The following is a 24,240-nucleotide window of genomic DNA, read 5'->3' on the forward strand; positions in this document are numbered from 1 at the left end:
AAGCCATAGGTGGAGTTCTTAGAAGGAGGAAGTAGAAGATGCAGATGGACCCAAGCATGCCTGAGAAAGCACGAGCTCAGGGTGTCGCTGTAGAGCCAGCCGTAGCGGGCATGGGACCCATTGGCAGCTCCTAGGAGTTGAGAGCTGGAGACTCGACTCTGGACCTGTTGGAAGCTCAGAGGCCTTCAGGGTTGCCAGGGCTCAGGGGCAAGTTAATATCAAAGCTATCTCAATAATTGCTCCTTTTTTTCTTTTCTTTTCTTTTTTTTTTTTTTTTTTTTTTTTTGAGACAGAGTCTTGCTTTGTTGCCTAGGCTGGAGTGCAGTGGCATAATCCTGGTTCACTGCAACCTCCCCTCCCAGGTTCAAGTGATTCTCCTGCCTCAGCCTCCTGAGTAGCTGAGATTACAGGCATGCACCACCATGCCCAGCTAATTTTTGTATTTTTAATAGGGATAGGGTTTTGCCATGTTGGCCAGGCTGGTCTTGAATTCCTGACCTCAAGTGATCCGCCCACCTTGGCCTCCCAAAGTGCTGGAATTACAGGCGTGAGCCACCGCACCCAGCCTCAATAATTGCTTTTGCAGGTCAGATTCAAGTCTCAATAAGGATCAAAAATTTGAAAGGAAAAACTCATAGATTTGACCAAATAAGACTGTTTGAACTTCTATATGTTAAAACACACCCACACCCACCCACCCACACATACACACACAATGAAAAACGTAACGAGCATAGAATTATTGCTCTTAGCTCATAAAAGTTCTTTCAATTTGATAAGAAAAACATGTTGAAAAATGTTGCCAACCATTCATGGAGTAATAAAATGACTAATAACACATGCAAGAAATAAACTTCCTAGTAACTAAAAAGTGCAAAATAAAGCAGTGTAATTCTATTGAGTCAGCAAAGTTTAAGAATGATATTACACGTGAATTTACTCATTACTATCACTGTTTATTTCCTTGGAAATGTCCCTCCCTTTTCTTGATGGTGCTTATCCCCCAGCAAAGCAGTAAGGACTGATCACCTGTCTACCCCACTAGGATTTCAGCCCCATGAGAGAAGGGGCCTTGTGAGGCTTGTCCACTGACGTGTCCTGGAACAGTGCCTGGTGCATAGTGTCCACTCAATAACTATTTATTGAATAAATTAATTACTACTTAATTAATATAGAAAAAAGCACCAAAATATTGAGAGTGGACAAGCGATGGAATGTGCTCCAAGTTAGATTGGGAGGGACAGAACATGGGACAGTGCACCTCATTTTTTTCCCCCAACAGTTTCTAATTTTTTACAATGAGTACATTAGTTTTATAGTCAGAAAAAAAAATGCTTAAAACATTGTTAGCATATTCACATGATGGGCTTCCAAAGGGGATTATGATCTGCACTGCTTACATGAAATATCTTTTGCTCTCTGAGTAGAAGAGCCCTCATTAATCATCCCTGCCATCCACATCCATGCAAGAGTCTCATTATACAACTTGCAAGGATATTAGCTTCAGCCTTGCTCCTCCAAAAGTGTGGCACCTGAACCAGCAGCAGCAGCGTCACCTGGTTGCTTGCTAGAAATGCAGAATCTCGGGTCCCATCTGCCCCTAACCTACTGCTATGGGTTGACTTGTGTGACCTCAAAATTCATATGTTGAAGTCCTAACCCCTTGTTTGGAAATAGAGTCTGTGCAGATGTAACTAGTTAAGATGAGGACATGAGCACATGGGCTTTATTCAGTGTAACTGGTGCCCTTATATCAGGTGGAAACTAGGATGCAGACCTGCCACGGGGAGAACATCATAGGAAGATGAAGGCAGAGATTGGGGTGATGCTTCAACAAGACAAGGAACGCCAAAGGTTGTCAGCAAACTACCAGAAGTTAGGAGAGAGGAACGGAACAGGTTCTCCCTCAGAGCCCTCAGGCGGAACCAACCCTGCTGACCCCTAAATCTCAGGCTTCTGGCCTCCACAACTGGGAGGCCATCAATGTCTGTTGTTTAAGCCATTCTGTTTGTCGTACATTCTGTTTGCTAGGGTTACAGGAGCCCTAGCAAACGAATAACCCCCCTGAACAGAATCTGCAATCTGCATTTTAGCAAGGTTTACCAGGTGACTCTTTGCATACTAAAGTGTGAGAAGCACTGATAAGGACAAACACCATCACCTTTGCTCCATCTTTAAAATAGGAGAATAGGAAAATGAAGACAGGGAAGGAAGGGAGGGAGGAAAGAGAAGAAGACAGAAGGAAGAGAGGAAGGGAGGCAGGGAGGGAGGGAGGTAAAAGAAGAGAAGGGAGGGGAGGGGAGGGGAGGGAAGGGAAGGAGGGATGATCCTAAAAGCATAAGAGTTCAGATGCATCACTAAAAAGGCATAAGAAAAACTAACTTTAGCTGTGGACTATAAACCTTGCTATTATGTTTGCTGAACTACCTGTTAAAGATTGATATTTGTTTTTGATTAACTTGCGGTCTAAAGCCCGAGTTTGTGGGGGACGTGAGACTATGTCCTAATGGTGAACTCTTTCTGGTAAAAAGATTGCTGAATTAAGGGAAATGTGGAAAAACATGTTGCAATTTAAATTCCAAGTAAAAATTTCTTCCAAAATTCACACACAAATTTATGTGGGAGGAAATCAACATATTTTAACATCTCTCAAACTTTCTTTTCTATCTAAATCATGTTATTTCTGCCATGCCCTGGGCAATTAGTGGGTATGGAAGGTTGCTTTAAGCTCTATTATGAAATGGTCTGGCCAGGTAGTAACATTAGCAGAGCAGGAAGATCACTCGGTCAAGATACTGCTAGGAGAAGACTCTGGAAACAGTCCAGGTCTGTCCCTTCCTCTCTAAAGAAGGCTCATGAGTGGGAAGGCAGGCTTCTAGTTCTAGAGAATTCTAAATTTAGAATTTCCTTGATTTTTTTTTGAGAAATTAAACATTTTTTATTGAAGTTCTAACCTGTGGGAAAATACTGTTTAAAAGATTCTGGGGATATTGAATTTAAGAAAAAGAGAAATCAGTATATTAAACACTACACTTAAAGCATTGATGATTCATCAATTAAATATTAAGAGAAGCTGTTATGAATGAGTGTAAAAGATTTATCCTATTGTCTTTATATGATTTTTTAATTTAGTTTTTAAAATTGATAATACTTTGCAGAATTAAAAATTCAAAAGATACAAAAGAATATGCAATGAAAAGTCTTCCTGCCAATTCTGTCCTCCAGTTATCTCGGAAGCAATCAACATCACCAGTTTCTTGCTCTTGTGCAGAGTGAGGACGAGAGGACAATGGGAACACATTGAAATTCAGGTGATTTACCTGGTCACTCCACCACGTCACTGCCACGTGAAGGCTGTAGTCACAGCAAACTTTGGGATCAGCCCAGCTTCGCCAGGTCTCGAAGGCCTCAATGAGGGAGCCACCTTTCTGAGGAATGGCGAAATCAATAATCATGGTGGTGCCTCCTGCGAGAGCAGCCTGGAATCATAAGAGGTTTTCAACAAATTAGCTATCAATTTCCTAGTTAAGTCATTTATCATCTTGAACAATGTGCATTTGTAAGCACTTGGGCAAACTCCATGGGTCCAGGAAATTGCAAAAAGATGCTGCCTGTTTAAATGACCCAGAAGGGCATGAATAGACTTTTCATAAATTAAGTTTAAACTATTAAACCTGCTGGAATTGCTTCTGCAAAAAGAATGTCATATCTGATAAGACGAAAATGGCTTTGACTCAAAGAAAACAGAGTGAAGATTGTAAAGAAAAATCAAAATGGAAAAGTGGAAAAAATGCACACATTTTTGTTCTTGAGAAGCGATATTCATTATTATAAAATTCCATTTTATTAGAATCCATCCTGATGAACTGTATCTCTAACTGTCCTGTGGTCCTCTCAGAATCCTGGGAGACTTACATGGTTCCGGTCTTGCCTCCATTCCCAGAAACCAACTGGTGACCCCTTTATCTTAGATTTGCACCTGTCCCTCTGTCCACTGCTACCACCCTGGTCTTAGTTCAGATCCTTCTCATTCCTCACCTTAACTATTGTAAGAGTCCTGATTGATCTTCATCTCCCATTCCCTCCAATACAAACCCCTCATTGCAACGAGAGAGATATTTCCGAAGCACAAATGTGATCACTGGATTCCAAAGATGAAAACTGAGTGCTTCTCCCTGCCTCTGCACAAACTGGAATCTTCATAACATGGTCTATAAATCCCCGCATTCTGCCTCAACTTGCAATATACCCCTTAGCACATTATATTACATTACATCACTGCTAATTTTAAAACTGTTACTAAATCACATGCCTTTGACGAATTATTTACATTGATTTCAATTAAGCTAAAATCACAAGATGGTTCATTGTTTTTAATTGTTGTATTCAGACACTGTAGGTGAAGAAAACATAGACAGGAGGGATGCTGGCACAGTGGCTTAGACCATGGACCTGGGAGGCTCACGGGCACCAGGGCACAAAGCTCAGCATCAACACTTATTCGCTGTGGTCATCTGAGCAATTTCTTAACCTCCGTGTGCCTTTAATTCGCCATCTGCAAAGTGAGGACAATTGTACCTAAACCACAGGCTTGATAGGAGGATTAAACTGAGGTAATGTATACAGAATGCTTAGGTCCAGGCGCCTTGGCTCATGCCTGTAATCTCAGCGCTCTAGGAGGCTGAGGTGGGAGGAGAGCTTGAGCCCAGGAGTTCAAGACTAGCCTGGGCAACACGGTGAAAACCCCATCTCTACAAAATTGAAAAATTAGCCAGGCTTAGTGACACATGCCTGCAGTCCTAGCTACTTGGTAGACTGAGATGAAAGGATCACTTGAGCCTGGGAGTTCGAGGATGCAGTGAGCTGTGATTGTACCACTGCATGCAAGCCTGGGCAGCAGAGAGAGACCCTGTCTCAAAAATAAACAAATAAATAAAAATAAAGTGCTTAGTACAGAGTTTGATTCATGGTAAGTGCTTTATGAATTGAGCACTACTATTTCAGGATTAGGAATTTTTCCATCTTGACTATATCGTGTTATCTCATCACCAGAAATGTGGTCATGTTATAACACAGGAAGGGGCAGTGCCTCTGCCTCTCTTTCCAGCCCCCGCCACCCTCCCCCAGTGGCCTCCAGACATACCGGATGCCCCCATGTCCTACCTGATATGCCAACTCTATTCTACCCCCACTTTTCTTGCTTACTTCAATAGATTTTTATTTTTCCTTAAGTTACTTGACCCCACTCCAATTCTTTTTGCTCTCAAAATTTCACTTTTCGTACAGGATCTGGTACATTGTCTCCACCTTTAAATAACACTGCCTTATCTGTGGCGAAATCATACATATTTGCATTTCTTAAGAAAACCCTATTGATGTAATGAAAATACTAGGAAAAAAAAATCCTCAGGCTTTGTATTTTTATTTGAATACAGATTAATCTTCTTACCTTCTTCCTTCTTAAAGTGTCTTCCCAGTATGACAAGACATCCCTTGAGGATGAAGGACATTTTTCTAATAGAGTCTGCTGTTAATTAAAGCGTTAGAAGAAAGTCCTCTTTTAGCATCTACTGAACTAGAAAATGAAGCTTAAAGAACTATTCTTTCTATTCTTTCCCTATTAAAATCTACCATACACAGGATGTGGAGAAACTAGATAAACAGCTGGTGGGAACGTAAAATGGTACAGCCACTTTGGAAAACAGTTTGGAGCTCCTCTCACAGTTAAATATAGAGTTACCACAGGACCAAGCAATTCCACTCCTAGGCCTATAGCCAAGAGAAATGAAAACATGTTCTCGTAAAAACTTGCACACAAATATTCACAGCAGCATGATCCATGATAGCCAAAAAGTAGAAACTATACAAGCAAAACAATACAATATCCATCGACTCATGAATGGATAAATAAAATCTAATATAGTCATACAATGGGATAGTATTTTACCATAAAAGAAAATGAAGTACTGACATACACTATGACATGGGTGAAGTTTGAAAATATGATGCTAAGTGAAAGAAGCCAGTCACAAAGATTATATATTGTGTGATTCTACTTATATGAAATGTCCAGAAGAGGCAAATCCATTAGAGCAAGTGGAACAGTGGTTGTCTGGGACTGGGTGGAATGAGGAGAGTCCAAGGTGATAGCTAAAGGGTATGGTGTTTCTTTTGGGAGTATCAAAAGTGTTCTGGCCAGGCACGGTGGCTCACGCCTGTAATCCCAGCACTTTGGGAGGCTGAGGTAGGTGGATCACCTGAGGCCAGGAGTTCGAGACAAGCCTGGCCAACATGGTGAAACCCCATCTCTACTAAAAATACAAAAATTAGCTGGGCATGGTGGTGGGTGCCTATAATCCCAGCTAGTAGGGAGGCTGAGGCAGGAAAATTGCTTGAACCTGGGAGGCAGAGGTTGCAGTGAGCCGAGAAAGTGCCACTGCACTCCAGCCTGGGTGACAAGAGCAAAACTCCCATCTCAAAACAAACAAACAAACCAAAAGGTATTCTACAATTGATTATGGTGATGCTTGCACAACTCTGTGAATACACTAAAAGCCATTGTCCTATACGCTTTAAATGGCCGAATTGTATTGTAGGTGGATTCTATCTCCATAAAACCAGAAAAGGTCTACACATCCAAGCCATTATATGTAGCAAAGGAAGTGGTAGATTACACAAATAATTAGGCAATGATTCTGCCCTCAGGGTGTTTATAGGAGAAGCAGAAATATTGTAATAACAGGTAGCAAGTCTACTTTTATAATAAACAGTAGTATAAACAGTAGTATAAAAATCGCTAAAGGGAGGTAAAATTCGCTAAGCTCCCTAGAAGGGGTACAGAGAAAAGATGACTGGGAATTCAGAGGAGAGAAAGATCAACTCAGATCAGAGATGGCTTGGATTTCAATCAGGATTAGGACATACACGTGGAAGTTTCCAATTAAGTGTAATAATATCTGACTCACAGCAAGTGTTGTGATGCTGTTTTTGTGCACCATGATGCTCTAGGAACTACTCCAATGTTTTGCATATTTTAACCATCTCAAGAGCTCTACAGTAGGTGCTATGGTTAACTCCATTTTAGAGTGGTGAAAACTGAATGCAGAAAACCTAGATGACGGGTTGATGGGTGCAGCAAACCACCATGGCACATGTATACTTATGTAACAAACCTGCACATTATACACATGTATCCCAGAACTTAAAGTAAAATAAAGAAAAAATAAACTGAATACAGAACCATCAATAACCTGGCCAAAGTCTCATAGCCAGCAAGGAACAATGGCAGGGTTGGAACCTGAGTCATCAGGCCCTAGAGCCTGAGCCTCCAGGAAATGTGAACTGCATGAGGAGGGGCTCTGAGGAAGAAGATCTGGGGGGAAGAGGTAGCAGCTCAGCAGAAAGTGTTAAAGGGCAGAATTAAGGTGACTGGGGACCATATAAAGTGGTGGTCCCAGAGGAGAAAGACAGGGCAATGACTGTTTTTAGTTGTGAAGGGAGTCAGGTGAGGCGATTTGACTAGGATGAGTGAGAAGATGGCAGGCAAGTGGACAGAGGAGGAGGAGCATGATCTGCACTTAGGAGGGATGTGAATGAAGTGTGGAACATTCTGAGAGTGAGGTGCCTGGGGACGTGTCCACCTGGTGGCATTTGCAGACAGGAAGACATACAGACCTGTTTCCAAAGAGCATACAAGACTAGGAGAAAATGTAGGAGTGACCTGGTAGAAGATGCCACAGGGGTCCCGAGATTGGCCGGAATGGTCAGGGAGACAGAAGCCAGACATGACAACATGAGCCACAATAACATGCTTCGGAACATACCAATACTCAGCACGAACACAAAACCACACTGAGCCAAGATAAAATGTTTACAGTGGCTGGTTCTGGGTGGTATAATTCCAGGCCATTTAAATTTTCCCCTACTTAAAATTTATTTTCAATATTTTCTAAACTTTCTATTAAAATCAGAATTTTTATATGAAAAACAAATATCTTACATATAAATATATGACACAAGGCATATATATGTACAGTCATGTACCATAATGGTGTTTTGATCAATGACAGGACCACATATATGATGGTGGCCTCATAAGATCACAGTACCATATTTCTACTGTACCTTTTTTATGTTTAGCAATGTTTAAATACACATTTATTATTGTGATTGCCTATGGTATTCAGTAGAGTAACTACTGAACAGGTTTGTAGCCTATAAGCCACAGGTCATAGCATATAGCCTAGGTGTGTAGTAGGCTCTACCATCTAGGTTTGTGTAAGTACACTCTATGATGGTCTCACAACCACACATTTGCCTAATGGCATATTTCTCAGAATGTATTCCAGCTATTAAGTGACACATGACCATATATGGTGTATAAATTAAATAGACAGAGCTGTTGATGGTCTTCTTACCAGATTGAAGATATGATAGTCAAAGGGCCACTCTTCTAACACTAAAGCAAATGAAAATTCTTGGGGCTACAATTTGAAAGCTCTTAAATGAGGGTTGATCACAAATGTTCCACCTTTCTAATTAACTAGGAGCAGGAAAGAGAGAGGAGAGGAACAGCCACTTATCTTTTGCTGCTTCTTGTTCTGTTTCTTATCCCCATTTTTATCTCCTTCTTCTCAACCCCAGACTGGGAATGAGTTTGGAGAAGCTGTATTGAATCGGAAAGGATGGCTGGGGCTGAATTTCTCTCAAATAGCTACATGAAGCCTAGTTATTTCCTTTGCTTTTATTCCTAATTGACTTCTTTCCATTTTTATTTGTCAGTTAGCCAAACAAAATGGATTTAGCTTTTCTAATCTTGGCTCACAAATCAATTATTTCAGCTCCTAATTACTTTTGCTGTTCTTCCTTGTAAACCTTCCAATTTATTTAAAAAACTCTTTTAGGGGACAGGGGAGCCCATGCTGCTTCCAGAAGAAATGCAGTGGAACAGAAATTGAGATAAACTCTAACAGTGGGTCATAATGTTACACAAGATTTTGTTTAAGAATATTCCATCGTAAATTATTACTGAAAGTACAGTAGTTATCTCTTATCCAAGAGGGATACATTCCAAGACCCCCAGTGGATGCCTGAAACTGAGGATAGTATTGAACCCTACATATGCTATGTTTTTTCCTATATGTACATACCTATGATAAAGTTTAATTTATCATTGGGCACAGTAAGAGATTAACAGCAATAACTAATAAAAAATAGAACAAATAACCAGCATTGCTCTTGCACTTTGGGGCCATTATGAAGTAAAATAAGGGTGACTTGTGGGTGGCCACAAGCACTGCAATACTGTGACAGTTGACCTGATAACTGAGCCAACTACTAAGTGAGTGATGGGCAGAGAGCATCTACAGCATAATGCACTGGACAAAGGGAGGACTCACGTCCCAGTCCCAGGTAGGATGGAGAAGGATGTCTTGAGATTTCATCACACTACTCAGGATGTTGTACAATTTAAAACTCATGATTGTTTATTTCTGGAATTTTCTGCTTAAGATTTTTGGACTAAAGTTGACCTCAAGTAACTGCAGAAATTGAAACTGTGATTCAGGGTACACTACTGTATTCAAATGCATTTTCTCCCCTTTTATGGTGCCACCAAATTTTTATTTCTAAGCTTATCCTAAAACAAGTGACTTTGTTTCACTAAAATCCATCACAGAACCCGCACTACCCAAGTAAAACAAAAAGAAACCCAACAGTACGTTTGAGCCTTAGGGAGAAAAGTTCGTGGCTGAATTTCTAACTCTCTCACAATCATTGAAACCTATGAAAACAAGTTTCATGATCCCAACGTCTGTCCGAAATCCAGAAGCACACTCAGCTTTGTAAAGATGTCTTGCACATTCCTGTCCACGCTTGGCTTCTTGCCTCCCTAAGTTTGGAATATTAACCACACTATCATCCATCCCACCAGAAACTTAAGAGTTACGCTTGACACCCACTTTTCTTCCCTGTATCCCCAAATCCAATCTATCAACAAGACCCTGGAGGCTGTCTCCTATGAACTCCAGGAGCCTCTCCACTCCTGCATCTTCACCTCTACTGCCTGGTGCCACCATCATCTTCCCACAGGGCTAGCACAGTGAAGAAAGGAGAAGGGAGGGAAAACAGAAAGGAAGAGGGCCATAAAGAGGGTGTGTTAATGAGTAGATTACCACTGTGAGCAACCAGAGTTCAGTCCCCAGAAAATCCTCAGAGCAACAACATGAACACAACTCCAAGGTAGGAGGTATACCTACTATATGTCTGCCCAGCCATATCTGCCACTTCCCGTCTTTTACTGAGTTCTCTTTGCTCTGAAGATGGAGAAAAAGCAATTGTTGCTCAACCCATAAGATCCTGCATGACCTGAACTTTAGCTTTCTCCAAAGCTCTCTATTGAGTTGTTCCCTCTCAACTCATTCACTCCGCTCCACTGACTCTGTCCCTGCCTCTCTTAGGAGACCTGAGTTCTTTCCCATTTCAGAGAGAGACATCATTCATGTTCTTCCCTCCTCTACCCATTCCTGTGCTGAGTCCAAGCAATTCTTAACCCTGGATCATGCTGGAATAATACAGAAAGCATTTACTCCATTCCCCAGAGATTCTGATTTAATCAATGTTGTTTCATCTCTGTATGTTCTGTGCCCATTGCAGTACCTGGCACATGAATATTCTCTAAATGTTTGAAGGGGAAAGGAAGAGAAGGACCAGTGAATTTCCCCAAAAGTTAAGAGATGGAATAATTATGATGGTTCACTTTTCCAATAGCAAACTGGGAAACCTGTGTAAGTTGCGTGTTAGTGTGAAATGTCATTTCCCAAAAATATTGCTAGTCCTGGTCCTGGAGTTTCCTAGATCCTTCTATGAAAATATTAATATGGAATGTCAATGCAGACCACATCTGAAGGCTGAATGCTCAGGTTTTCCAAAGTTCGTTACCAAATCAGTGTTAACTAGGACTTTTAACAAACACAATTTTAATTTATTTCTGTATCTATGCCTCAAATAACTTCTTGACTTCTAAAAAAGATTACATTTTGTTTTACTTTCAGGTGAATTTTAAGGTCTTTGCTTTCATGTGTGAAAAACAGATCCTCAGGCTCAGGAACTCATCCATGACTATCACTATATAATGCAGTTTCCCTGTTAGGTGCAATGAAACATAACAGAAAAATTGAAGTGTCCTTTCTCAACTTGTTACTTGACATGTGAGAAGAAAGCACAAAGCAGTGTTGAGGCATAGATACTGGGCAGTTGCCCAGGCTCACTTGTCAGCCAAGTAAGCAGCTCAGAAACACAACCAGGTGATGCAGGCCACTGTGACTGATGACTCAGCAAAGGGGAAAATGCCAGATGTCACTGACCTCACATGTTTACTAAAAAATTGTCACAATCATCAAAGCACAGTCTATAAAGCTCAAACTTACTATATAAAATTTATTATCAAAGTCCAGACAGATTAGAGACCCATATGCCTCTAGTCTGTTTACCACTGAGAACGAATACCATGGTTTTCATCTCTATAACCTCTGCACCAGCCACAATGCCTGGCACTTAGTGGGTTTCCAAGAAATACCTGTTGACTAAATTAATGGAACCTAACAGCCAACTTGAAAAATCCTTAGTTTGGGATTATTCCATAGTAGATGGCAGTTGAGGCTCTAGAATATGCCACTTTAGCATAAAGATTATTTTGAGCTCCAGATATTTGAGAATAGGTGTTGTTTTTTGTTTGTTTTCCTTAAGTCCCAAATCTGCTATAAAGCAAAGCCTCCCCAAAGACCTCAATTATCATAGATTCCCTCTCCAGGGGTTTCATACCAGAGACGATTGACTTATCACTAGAGACTTGGAAGCTGACACCATACCTAAATAGACATTGTCACAAAACTATCATATGTCCCATATCTCCTTCTAAGGGCCTATTTATCTTTTCTAAAAGTCATTTGTTTCCCTATGTGTCTTTTCTCCCCGTGACCGTCCCCTATTAAGAAGTTGTTCATTTTTTTGCAAGTGCCTGCTCCGCCTTCCCTTATTCTGTTAAGATGGTGTAAAACCCCCAAAATCTAGCCTCCTCTTTGAGTCATATTTTGTCCAGGTGCAGTGGCTCACACCTGTTATCCCAACACTTTGGGAGGCCGAGGTGGGCAGATCACAAGGTCAGGAGATCAAGACCATCCTGGCTAACACGGTGAAACCCCATCTCTACTAAAAATACAAAAAAATTACCCAGGCGTGGTGGCGGGTGCCTGTAGTCCTAGCTACTCGGGAGGCTGAGGCAGGAGAATGGCATGAACCTGGGAGGCGGAGGTTGCAGTGAGCTGAGACTGCACCACTGCACTCCAGCCTGGGTGACAGAGTGAGACTCCGTCTCAAAAAAAAAAAGATGGTGTATAATCCCCCAAATCTAGCCCCCTCCTTGAGTCACATTTTTCTGTGAATTCCTACATATGCATGTGAATTTTTTTAATTAGTCTTTTCTTTTGTGAATCTCTCTTTTGTCAGTTTAATTTGCAGGCCCCCAATTACTAAACATAAGAGCGTCAAGGAAAAGATTTTCCTCCCTGACAGAAGCGTCATGGAAACCTTGATTTCTAGACTACCTCTCTCAGACATTGGTATCGTCTGGCTCTGTGTCCCCAACCAAATCTCATGTTGAATTATAATCCCCAATGTTGGGGGAGGGACCATGTGGGAGGTGATTGAATCATGGGGGCATATTTCCCTCTTGTTGATCTCATGAGTGAGTTCTCTTGAGCTTCCAGAGGCCTCTCCGGTCATGCCTCCTGTACATCCTGTGAAACTGTGAGTCAATTGAACCTCTTTTCTTTAAATATTACCCTGTCTCAAATAGTTCTTTATAGCAGTGTGAGAACAGACTAATACAGACATTGAAAACACCCAGACCAGACATGTGAGAGAGAAAACAAGGGGTGGAGGTGAATAGCATGCCAATGGAGTATCAAAGCTGAAAGAAGGCAAGTTGTGGAATCTAAGTTCAGTGAAAGGATTCCTAACACACAACACCCTTTACAGAACCAAAACTTTAGTTAGCGTCAAGTGGTTTCAGTTAATCTTCGAGATTTTTTTGTGCTTCTTCTGATTAGTCTGAAGGTTAAGTTTGTAATCATTAAATAGCCATTCAAGGAAACCACGGAATTACAAACCCTCAAAGCTGGAGCATCTGAACTACTAATACAACACAATGGTTCAAAGCTCAGCCTTACCAGTTATTAAAGAGATGATCTTTTAAAGACAGTAAGGAGTGCTATGTTTTTCCTCTGAAATTAACATAGATTTTTTTAAAAGTCATTATCCAGGCTGGGCACAGTGGCTCACACCTGTTAATTCCAGCACTTCAGGAGGCTGAGGTGAGTAGATCACTTGAGCTCAGGAGTTTGAGATCAGCCTGGGCAACATAGTGAGACCCTGTCTCTACAAAAAAAAAAAAATACATTAGCTGGGCATGGTGGCATGCACCTACAGTCCCAGCTACCCGGGAGGTTGAAGTGGGAGGATTGCTTGAGCCTGGGAGATTGAGGCTGCTGTGAGCTGAGATTGCACCACTGCATTCCAGCCCGGGTGAGAGAATGAGACCCCGTCTCAATAGAATAGAATAGAATAGAATAGAATAGAATAGAATAGAATAGAATAGAATAATGTCATTATCCAATATCGACCAGAATGCAGTGAAATGGGGATGATAATGGGCATATACACTGAAGAGCAGTTTGAACGAATGTACTAAACTCCTTTAAGATGTGTCTAATACTCATTGGCCCAGGCATTTTACTCTAAGGGATGATTTCTGAGGCAATCATCAAGAATGTGAACAATAATTTACATATAAGGATGTCTGTCATAGCACTGCGATATAGTGGAAAAAAACTGGAGATCACCAAAATGTTCATCATGGAGAAGATGAGAGCTGAACCATCAAAGTTTGGGGAAACAGGAAGAAAAATGAGTTTAAAACTTGGAGGAGAGGTCATGTTTGGTTTGGAACATGCTGAGTTTTGAGGTGCTTCTGGGATATCCAGGTTGTGATATCTAGAGACAGGCAGATATTGAGGCCTGATGCTTAAGGAATATGGAGGCTGGAGAGAGATCTGAGACTCAGCCTCAGAGAGGATAATGCGGCCACAAAATCACATTATCCAGTGGTATTTAAGGACGGGGGAAATGTTTAATGAACAAGGCTGACTCCAATCAGTATGCCCAATTTGGTAGAAGGAAACAAATGTTTGTTTATATGTCCCCCCCAAAAAAGAAATATCTAGAAGGATAGGGAGCCAAATGTTAAAATTATAGGTGATTTAAATATTATTTTTCTTTATATTCGTCTGCATTTTTCTTTTTTAAAAAAGCAGTTAATTCATTTAACTAATGCATATTGAGTGACTACAATGTGCCAGCATTTTCTTAAGGTCTGGATGATAAGTACATATTGTTTTTATAACTTAAGAAACTCTTTTTGAATTGCTCATCTAACCAATGCCTCATTTCACAGATAAGAAAATGCTGACAATCCTGAGAGAGGAAGTTACTTGCCCAAGGTCACAAAATCAGCCCATACAGCTCCTGAAGCCCAGCCTGGAGCTCTGGAAAGCTATAGAAAAGGGGATTTGATTTGCAACCAAGGTTTTTGAAGCACAGCTCTTCCATAAGTTGCAGAAGCTCTATAAATACAACTGTAAATGCGTGGTGTGCTTAATCACATGCCTTACACTGCCTTGTAAGTAATCACCACAATGGCATATTACCAAAAAGTTTCAAAGCAAAATAATGTAATTTCCTTTCTCAATAATTTTGAGAACTTTTTGTCCTTTACAATAAAGAAAAAAGAAAAGAGAAAAAGAGAAGTGTGTTGCACGGTTTCCCAATATTTAAAAACATGTTCCTCCTGCCAGCTGCTGACACTACTGGGTTTTTAATGCAACTCCACCCACTCCGACCTGCATACACCTCTGAATATAAATTTATGTCTATTTGAAAACTTGCCAAACTCTTATACTTCATTCTCTTATCACAGAATGTAATAAAAGCAAAGTCACAATTCTTTCAAATTTATTGAATTCATACTACCTATTGAATAAAAAATTCCATTGTCCTTCCTCATAGATATTGAATTATCTGAAGACCACTGTACATCTGGTATAGACCAACAAAATGAAATACGATTTCTTTAAAGCAGAACATTATTTCCATTAGTTACTTCAGAAAGCTTTTACCTGTAATTAAGCTAATCAATTACAGGCTTTAAACCAATCTCTGACATGAATTAGATTTACGAAATAAATAACCTTTAGTTAATGTATATTCGTTTTTAAAATTGAGTCCCATCACAATCTAGTGATCGATAAATAGAGTACCAGAAATAATATCCTTTTCTATTTGTGAGGTATTATAAATGATCAGCCTGCTGGATGTAGAATGCAAACAGCTATTGGTCTAACCTTTAGGGGCCCATCTCCTGAAAGCATAATATATCATTTTTACTTTATGTTTTTTCTGTACTTAAGGTCCATTTCTGCAGCCTTACAGATGATGTGGCTATAAATGCATGTATTATACAAATGCCTTATAAACCGAATACCTGCAGTGTATATTTATTTTGATAACCTTAACTGCCTCTAGCTTTAGGAAAGTGAAGAGCTACTGTCTTTTCTATGGATGACTCTGCTCTATTTTCGAGAAAAGATGCTTCGCATTAACATGCAACTTATGCGGCTTTGTCATCTATCACTTGCCACCCTGACAAATCTGAACATTAGATGTTTTTTCAAAAGAACAGACATTAATAGGTAACAGCTTTAGCGATGGGTCAGGCAGTACTGAATTTGAAGAGTCACTCGATCAGTTACAGCCCTAGGTGTACAACCTTAGACCTTAGGCAAGTAACTTAGGCTTCAGTTTCCTCAATTGTAAAAAAGTAGACAATGACATCTGGGATTTTTGGAAGATAACGCATAATTTATGACATTGCCTGGTATGCGCTTGATAAAATAGATGGTACTTAAAGGTATAAATAAGAAGATGTTTTTCAAGTTTAACATATCATACAACCAGTATTTACAAAAGGCCTATCTTTGTCTCTAGCTCCCCAAAACAAACACCCACCAACGTTGCTTTGGGGATTATTGTGAAGGCCAGGAAAGAAGACAGAATAACTCTATAATGCCCTTCTTCCAGAATTCAGGCCAATACTGTAATGTTCATGTTTATCTATACTTCCCCATCTGGTTCACTTTATGAAGCCTCAGTTGTTTCTGGGGGTGGCAGTGGTTACCTTTTGGGATCCTACCAACTGACTCTGAAGTAGACTATTGCAACACAGCCCCTTTGTGAGTACTGTTTAATATTCAACAGGAATTTGGTATTTGCTAAACCTTTGACCTTAGTATCTCTGACCATATCGTTTTCTGCTTAAGATCCTAAACTCACGAAGAACATGTTTTTGTTTAATGTTTTCACAACTTTTAAGTACAGAAATGCTTAGAGGATCGGCTGGTGGATAAATCCTTTGAGATGTTGACAACAACATACTATACCCCATAAGGACCTACATTCTCAGTTAAGAATTGTAAATCTCTCTAAACTAGAGAATCCCAGAATGGCTAAGGAACAGATAGAAGACCAGGAAGACCCCACTTTCCAGGATCTTGGAGCATGCAAAGATAATCTTGAGAAAGAGAGGGAATGCCCCCTGCCCACAGCATTCCAGTTCTCTTATTTGCTGCTTCATCTGGACGGCAGAAAGAGAATGAAAGTTACTGCTCAGCTATAAGAGGGAGAATGATGCTAGTGGTCAGAAATAGCAGCTCCCCACCTTGCAGATGGGAGTGTTCAATGGGATGCCCTGCCATCAGCAAAGGACTTCGTTAATGATAAGTCTATGACAACAGAAAGGGCTTGCGCTATGACTGCAAGTTCTGACATTTTAAATACAGGTGTACACACACAGACACATGAACAATATGATCTCAATTATGTAAAATAGAGCATATTAAAACATGTAAAGGCAATGCACCAAAACATTGGCTGTCACTGAGAGGGAGAGTATTATTAATGTTTTTCTTCTTTTTACTTTCCTATTATTTTTCCAATTGTTTCCTATAATCACATATTGTTTTGATAGCTAAAAAATTCATTAAAATGTAAAAATAAGTTCATTCAAATTTAGTGCATATTACTTTTTAGCAAAAGGGAAAATGAATACACAAAACAAAGTTTGCCAATTTTTAAAGCAGACAATGATCTGTTCTACAAAAGACTTTATTGACATAATGATAAAGGTTGATAATTAGTAATCAGGGAGAAGCTTTCCAAATGGCGATTTGAGCAGCTTGCCCAGATCCTTCTCTCTGGGTCAAATCTACCTGCCTTCCTTTTTTTCTGTTAAACATTCCTGTCAATCATAGAGGATTGGGGAACTTGGAGAGGGGGAAGTGTAAGGAGAGCAAAACTGTCAGAAATCAGTATATGAATGAAGTAGCTATCACCAAAACTGCTTTGAAAGACCGTCAGCCTGTCCATAGTAACATGGGAAGAGAAAGACAGAGAGGGATTGAGGGGGTGGGGGGGAGAAGGAAGGGAGGGAGCGATGGAGAGAGGGAGCGAGGAAGGAAGGAAGCCTACTATACACTGGACTTAATAGCCCAACTTGTTTCACACATCAATGTGTGGTCCAAGTGAAAAGCCAAGGCCTTTAGTGTATCAATACACCTTCACTTTGGAAGGAGCCATTTCTCCCAAGGCAGCTCAAAACACAGGACTCAAGGAGGGTGTGGGCTTTACTTTAGCCCAAGTGCTGAGAATAGAATTTTCACTCTATGTTCCTGTAAAGCTGCTCTGTTAGTCTCTCGATCTTGCATTGAGGAGGTTTGCGGAAATGTTGCAGGGGTGTCCAATCTTTGGCTTCCCTTGTCTTGGGCCACACACAAAATATATTAACACTAACGAAAGCTGATGAACTAAGAAAAAAAATTGCAAAAGAAAAAAAGTCTCATAATGTTTTAAGAAAGTTTATGAATTTGTGTTGGGCCACATTCAAAGCCATCCTGGGCTGCGTGCCGCCTGCAGGTTGGACAAGGTTGGTAAGTTTCCTTTCATTGACTCAAACTTCTAGGCCTTTGTATCTAGAGAAACCCAAGCCTACCTCCACCTGGGGAGTGGTGATCTGACTGCCCTCCTGCAACATCAGTAAAACTATGGGTACTTCAGCAGCAAGAATGCTGTGTCCCCAGAACAAGTGGGATGGAGAAAAGAGCCTGTGAGGCTGCGTTGGTGTGTGTGAGTGCTGCGAGGTCGTTTCCGGAATACTTTTTCTTCTAAACCCTGGTCGGGGCTATATTTTTTTCTACTGGGGGTGGGAGTGGGGGCAGAGGGTAGGGGACGGGAACGTGAACACGGTGGGCATCTAGCCCACTCAGATACATCACCTGCTACACTGCTCACTTTGAGTCAAGGCTGTAACTCCCAGGTGAATGGATTTTTCATTTGGTTTTGGCTGGGGATAAAGGATGGGTCGAAATGGTTGGAAGAAATGACTGGGACTGCCTACTTTTAAAAAAGATTCTAAAGAAGGTATGGAAGATTTCCGACTGCCACAGAACACCAATCAAAATGGGGTGGCGGGGGGATTTGGGGAGTAAGCGGTATAGATAAATGAGGTTAAGGGGATGGCCTTAAACTCATCAAATTAACCAAAGGGAGGAGTCGAGGGCGTCTGGTTGAGCCAAGGCTGCTGGGCTGCTGCCCAGAAGGGGCGCCTGCAAGGGACCCCAGCGAAGAGAATCTGAGTCCCCTCTGACACCCGCCGGGGCCGCGCTCCTTCCCGCCCACCCAGCCCCTCGGCACCGCGCTGCGCGAGGTGGCCCTGCTGGGGACCCCGGGACGGCTGGAGAGGCTGCCTGAGGCTCCGTGGGTACCGCGGGGCGGGGTCGCGGCGGGGCGGGTACCTTGGTGCCCTGGTGGAAGTCGTCGATGGACCGCGAGCCCATGAAGGGGAACTCCATGTGCGTGTGTGTGTCGATGCCTCCGGGCAAGACAAGCTTGCCGGCGGCGTCGAGGACCCGCAGCCCCACAGGAGCGCCCCCGGGAGGCAGCAGATCGTGCCCAAGCGCCCGCACCACGCCGTCCTCCACCAGCACGTCGGCCACCTCGGAGAAGTCGTCGTTGACCACGCGACCCCCGCGGATCAGGAGCCGCGAGGGCGCCGCCATGGCAAGGGACGCGCCGGGTCCTACCCGGCCCGGGATGCGCGCAGGGGCTGCGCTGGGCTGGCCGGGCTGGGGGTGCCCTCCTGCAAAGTTCCCACCGACAGCCCCCGAGCTCTGGCTCGGGCCGCAAATCCGGAGGACGGCGGCCTGGCGGATTTATGACCTGGCCGCACATGCGGCTCCTCCCCCGGGAAGGCTGGGCTGGAGCCCAAAGGCCGGGATTGAAAAGGTCCGCATGGTCCTTTCACACTCAGATCCCAAGTGTTCTGCGCCCTGAGTCGAGGTATCCACCCAGGCTTCGGAGTCATTGGAAGGGAAAGATCTTGGAGTTTTAAGAGAAAGGGACATGGCGTTTTTCATCGTAAGATTAGGCGCCTGAGGGAAAGAAATCCACCTCATTCTTCCCTTGGTTGGGGGTGTGTTTGTACCAAAAGACAGATCCAGAGGGAGAAGGAAAGCAAGAACCATCACCAGAAGTAGCAACAAAAATACCCAAACACACCCAAGCCAGAACAGAGCCACTCGATCTGGGTTTCCTTTTAAACGTTCTTAAGCCAGGAGCAAATTATCATATAATCCCAGTAATTGGCAGACACAGGGAAAGATCAGAGTAAAATATTTAATCTATTTGAAATAAAACGACTTGGTGCCAACTATTCTCCACATTTTAATGATACAACACATATCAGCAAGTGTTTCTTGGAAAATAACTGGTACTGTAACTCTGAAGATTTCGATTTCTACTCCCAGCTTTTCCACAAAACCAGTTTAGAGATCTTCAGTTAAATCTTTTATTCTCTTGGTTCCTCAGTTTTCTCATATATAAAACTGAGTAATACTTGTTCTTGCCTTCCAGATTTGCTTTGAGAAGCAAATATGATGATGGCTGTGAATACACCTTAATAAAGTGGGAAGCACCATGCAAATTCACTTAAATATTGGTTTTGTAAGGACTACAAAGCTGACTAGGGGGATTGGTTAGAGGGCTAAGTGAGAAAGATAAACCACATTTCCACCCTCAAGTAGCCAACAGCCAACAGTGACACACATACATATTTCAATATATAAAGCAGAACATTATATATTTGAGAAGGGATAAAGATAAGAATTTAGAGGAAAGAGTGAGTTTATTTCTGGCTTAAAGAAATCAGATATGGAAGATTTGTGAAGAGATATTTGAACTAGGATACAGAGAATGTGAACACGCAGAGATGAGTGGTGGAAAGAGGACATGGTACTCCAGGTAGAGTGAACACAGTGTGTAAAGGCACAGAGAGGATGAAGGAATGCACTCCCTGTGATTAAGCTACGAGGGATAGGCTTACACTGAATCCTGGACCATCCCTTTGCTTATAGGGGAGGAGGAGGAAGAAGAGACAGAGGGGTCAGAGAGAAGGGAGACCACAGGTCTATGTGATGGAAGACAGGAATGCAGAATTTTAAGAAGGGCAACAGGATGGAATCTTGCAGAAGGGTTATGAAAGGTTGTGGGGAGGTGGGGTGGACATCTGCTGACCAGACATGTATTCTCATCCTTATTCTGTTAATAGTCACTGGCATTTCTGTGGTGGGAAATCCTCTGCCTGAAGTCTCAGAACACTTGTTTTGGAGAAACTGATGATGAGACACAGGACTAGCTGGATTTCCTAGGCTGACTAAAAATTCCTCAGCCTAGTTGGGGAAGGTGATCGCACCTACCTTTAAACACAGGGCTTGTATCTTAGCTCACACCCGACCAGTCAGGTAGTAAAGAGGGCTCACTAAAATACAAATTAGGCTAAAAGCAGGAGGTAAAGAAATAGTCAAATCATATATCCTCTGAGAGCACAGGGGGCGGGGCAATGATCAGGATATAACCCCAGGCATTCCAGCAGGGAGCGGCAACCTCCTTCGGGTCCCCTCCTATTGTATGGGAGCTCTGTTTTCACGCTATTAAATCTGCAACTGACTGCACAGGCTTCTGGTCTGTGTTTGTTACCGCTCCACCTGAGCTTTTACTCACCGTCCACCACTGCTGTTTGCTGCCATCTCAGACCCACCGCTGACTTCCACCCCTCCGGATCCAGCAGGGTGTCCGCTGCGCTCCTGATCCAGGAGGTGCCCATTGCTGCGTAGCTCAGGCTGGAGACTCACCATTGTTCCTGCATGGCTAAGTGCCCGGGTTTGTCCTAATCGAGCGGAACACTAGTCGTTAGGTTCCATGGTTCTCTTCCGTGTCCCATGTTTTCTAATAGAGCTATAACACTCACTGCATGGCTGAAGGTTCCATTCTTTGGACTCTATGAGGCCAAGAATCCCAGGTCAGAGAACAAAAGGCTTGCCGCCATCTTGGGAGCGGCCCACCACCATCTTGGGAGCTCTAAGAACAAAGACCCACCCATAACAATGGGACCTGTAGCTCTGCGACTGAGCTCTCACCTAGACTCTTCCAATCAAGGCAGGGAATCCTCAAGCCACAGTGATGATACAGGGATGGGCACACGCTCCAAGCTGACTTCTCATGCCCACGAAGTGAGTGCAGATCCCAAGACTTCTTATTTTTAGGTTGAGCAGACAAGAGGCTTGTTCTTTCCTCATGGACTTGACTCCTAGGGAGTGTAAACAAGGGGCTTCTGGGAGCCTTCTAGACAACACAGAGAAATAGCCCTTCTGTGAACAGAGCCAACATCAAGAACAGGAAGGAGAGATGGAGACAGGCTGGCTTCTCATGACACTGAGTTCCTGAATCCCACCATGCCTAAAGCCCCCTCCCCTGGACTTTCCACTTTTTGCTTAAGCTGATTTGAGTCTTTTGTCACTTGCAGGTTCCACTGACAGACACTGGGAAGATACCTTCTTCATGTTTCCAGACAAGGTGGTCACATGTGACCTCAGAGATGGCATTTTCAATAGCGGAATGTGAGGTATTATTATTGCCAAATCTCTTAAAGCTTCAGCTTACACAAACCTCAAAATAATTAAAAATTAGAAAGCATCAATAATTTAAAGTTCCATAGATTTGGCTGTCAAGCCAGGAACAAGAAACCCAAGGAGGTTATGCAATTATTGTCAAGGGACCTTTGTGTAAGGGTGAAAGGGGTAATTATAAACATAATGAAATTTCTACAAGCTGTACAAGTAAGCCCCACCTTAGAAAAATAAGATTGGATGTCAGTGCAGTTGTGCCATCCTTTCTGAAACTGTCCAGATTAACGATTTCAAAGGTTTCTTTTATCTTAGACAGTTTACATCATGAAATGCCCTGTAACATAACACAAAACAAACTTCCCACATTTAATTAACTCAAACTTTCATCAGAAAAGGGGGATTGTAGAATGTCACTGAAGCAGGAGGAAATGGCTCACTGAGATTCACTGACAGCAATAAAAGAGAGGTAGTTTTAGGGAGAAATGTTAACTCACAGCACAGAAGGGACTTTTCCCCTTTCTGGCCATCATTCCCACACACTAGCTTGCAGAGCAGGTGGCTGAGCCTGGACAAACCTGCTCAGTGGGGGAAACTTGTTCTCAGCACACACTCACCTTCATTTTCTTTGTCCTACCGTACCTCCTCCTTACCCAGCAGACACTCCAGGCCCTCCATGGGCAGTAAACAAGAATCAGGGGACACAATGTTGGCATTGGGATAAAGGTGGGATGGAGAGCTCCTGCTGTTCTTCATTTTTGTTGCTGGGGAGAGAGTCAGTTGCATTGATGAACATATCAAGGATGTCTGAGAATACATTACTCCTCAGAGGAATCAAAGTTTTAAAGAAGCATTTTACATGACGGTTACAAAGACTGTCAATGCTTAACCCATGAAAACACATCTATCTGGAAGTGTAGGTGAGGGTGATTTGGCAAGAAGAGCCTCCCATCCGTTCTTGATGGTCTACAGGAGAGAGGCCTGGAGGAGCAAGCAGGTGACTTCCTTCACTGAATGGTTGAGATTTTGAGAAACGAGTCCACCAGGGTCAGTTGTATTTCAGTCTTCGGCTATCCTGGAGGTGCCAAGTTTGCTTTCTCTTTGCTCCTGACCCTATCCACTCCTGCTACAGGCTCCTGTGGGCTAGGAGAGGTTTTTAGGCTGTTGTTTCCACCAAATGGAAGAGTCCTCTGGGGCACAGGGAAGGAATGGTGAGGGTGGATGAGTGAGACTGAGCAAGGAGAGTTGGGCGTCTCAAAGCAGTGCACATGCACCAGCATCTGTGGAAACTCCAGTTCCCTGGACACTGAGGGATAGAATTCCCTGGCAGGGTAATGTATTTATACTTGAATCAGTGATGAAAGTGGGAGTTGGGAAAGGTAGATGGCATGGAAAGGGTGGAAGAAAATTTCATGAGGAAATAGTAATCTAATCTAATAGTAATCTGATGCTTCTGCAGAGAGCTTGGGCAAGTCACTTAACAGCTCAGGGTCTCTGCCTCCTCCACAGCTAGGTTGGCAAAAGCTTGTAAGACCCACCCTTCCCACTTTTATAATTTTACAATTCTCTGAATGGAGAGTGCCTGGTATAGTCCTAGAATTACACTCTTCCCAGATTCAGATGAGTGAATTGGGAACCAAGGAAAACTTGCCTTCTAGATTCAGAACTATTTTATTCCTGGTCCTTCCACTGGGGCCAAGTGAATCCCCTTGGAAAGGAGCTACATACAGAGTGTAAAACCTACAGTCCTGGGGATGGGGCGGTGATGCTTGGTGGGACTGGTTTTAAAGTCCTCATACTGAAGAGCAGGTATGACATTTTAATCACTGCTCAGAATTAACACGCACGATAGGCAGGGATGGTCTCCCCTGACTCTGGGGGGCCGTGGAGAGAGCTGGCCCACTACACAACTCCAGTGGATACTGTCCCTGAAGCACCACTCCTGGGCAGAAGGAGAAAAGAGGTAATCCACATAACAGTACCAGTGACAGTAGCTGAGATTTGTCCATTATTAACATCAAGTTAGTACTGGGCCAAGTTTATTCATATGCATTATTTTACTTAATCCTCAGAATTCTTTGAGCTAAGTACTGTTTTACCTTTAACAGATGAGCCT

At 42.5% G+C, this 24,240-nt stretch overlaps 1 protein-coding gene and 1 long non-coding RNA gene across 14 annotated transcripts in view; one reads left to right on the forward strand and one right to left on the reverse strand.

Moving 5' to 3' along the window:
- The window catches only part of DPYS (dihydropyrimidinase), an 88,052-nt gene extending 68,655 nt beyond the window's left edge, over positions 1-19,397 (reverse strand). For 12 of the 13 annotated variants that reach the window (XR_013396933.1, XR_013396938.1, XR_013396937.1 and 9 more), the window contains exons 1-2: positions 18,960-19,395; positions 3,321-3,479 (exon numbers count right to left, since the gene is read on the reverse strand). Coding sequence is in view for 5 of the 13 variants with exons in the window: in XM_028852854.2 (XP_028708687.1) it covers positions 3,321-3,479; positions 18,960-19,223 (423 nt within the window). In the remaining 8 variants the exon portion in view is untranslated. Of the gene's footprint in view, positions 1-3,320; positions 3,480-18,959 lie in introns of all 13 variants that reach the window. The other variant, XM_015145843.3, reaches the window with a different exon arrangement.
- On the forward strand, positions 13,182-14,856 carry LOC114680318 (uncharacterized). Its single transcript, XR_003732492.2, has 2 exons — positions 13,182-13,370; positions 14,510-14,856. It is a non-coding gene; the product is annotated as an uncharacterized LOC114680318 (long non-coding RNA).
- Positions 19,398-24,240: the final 4,843 nt, after the last annotated feature.

This window comes from Macaca mulatta, chromosome 8 (genome assembly GCF_049350105.2).
Source record: "Macaca mulatta isolate MMU2019108-1 chromosome 8, T2T-MMU8v2.0, whole genome shotgun sequence".
Taxonomy (NCBI): domain Eukaryota; kingdom Metazoa; phylum Chordata; class Mammalia; order Primates; family Cercopithecidae; genus Macaca; species Macaca mulatta.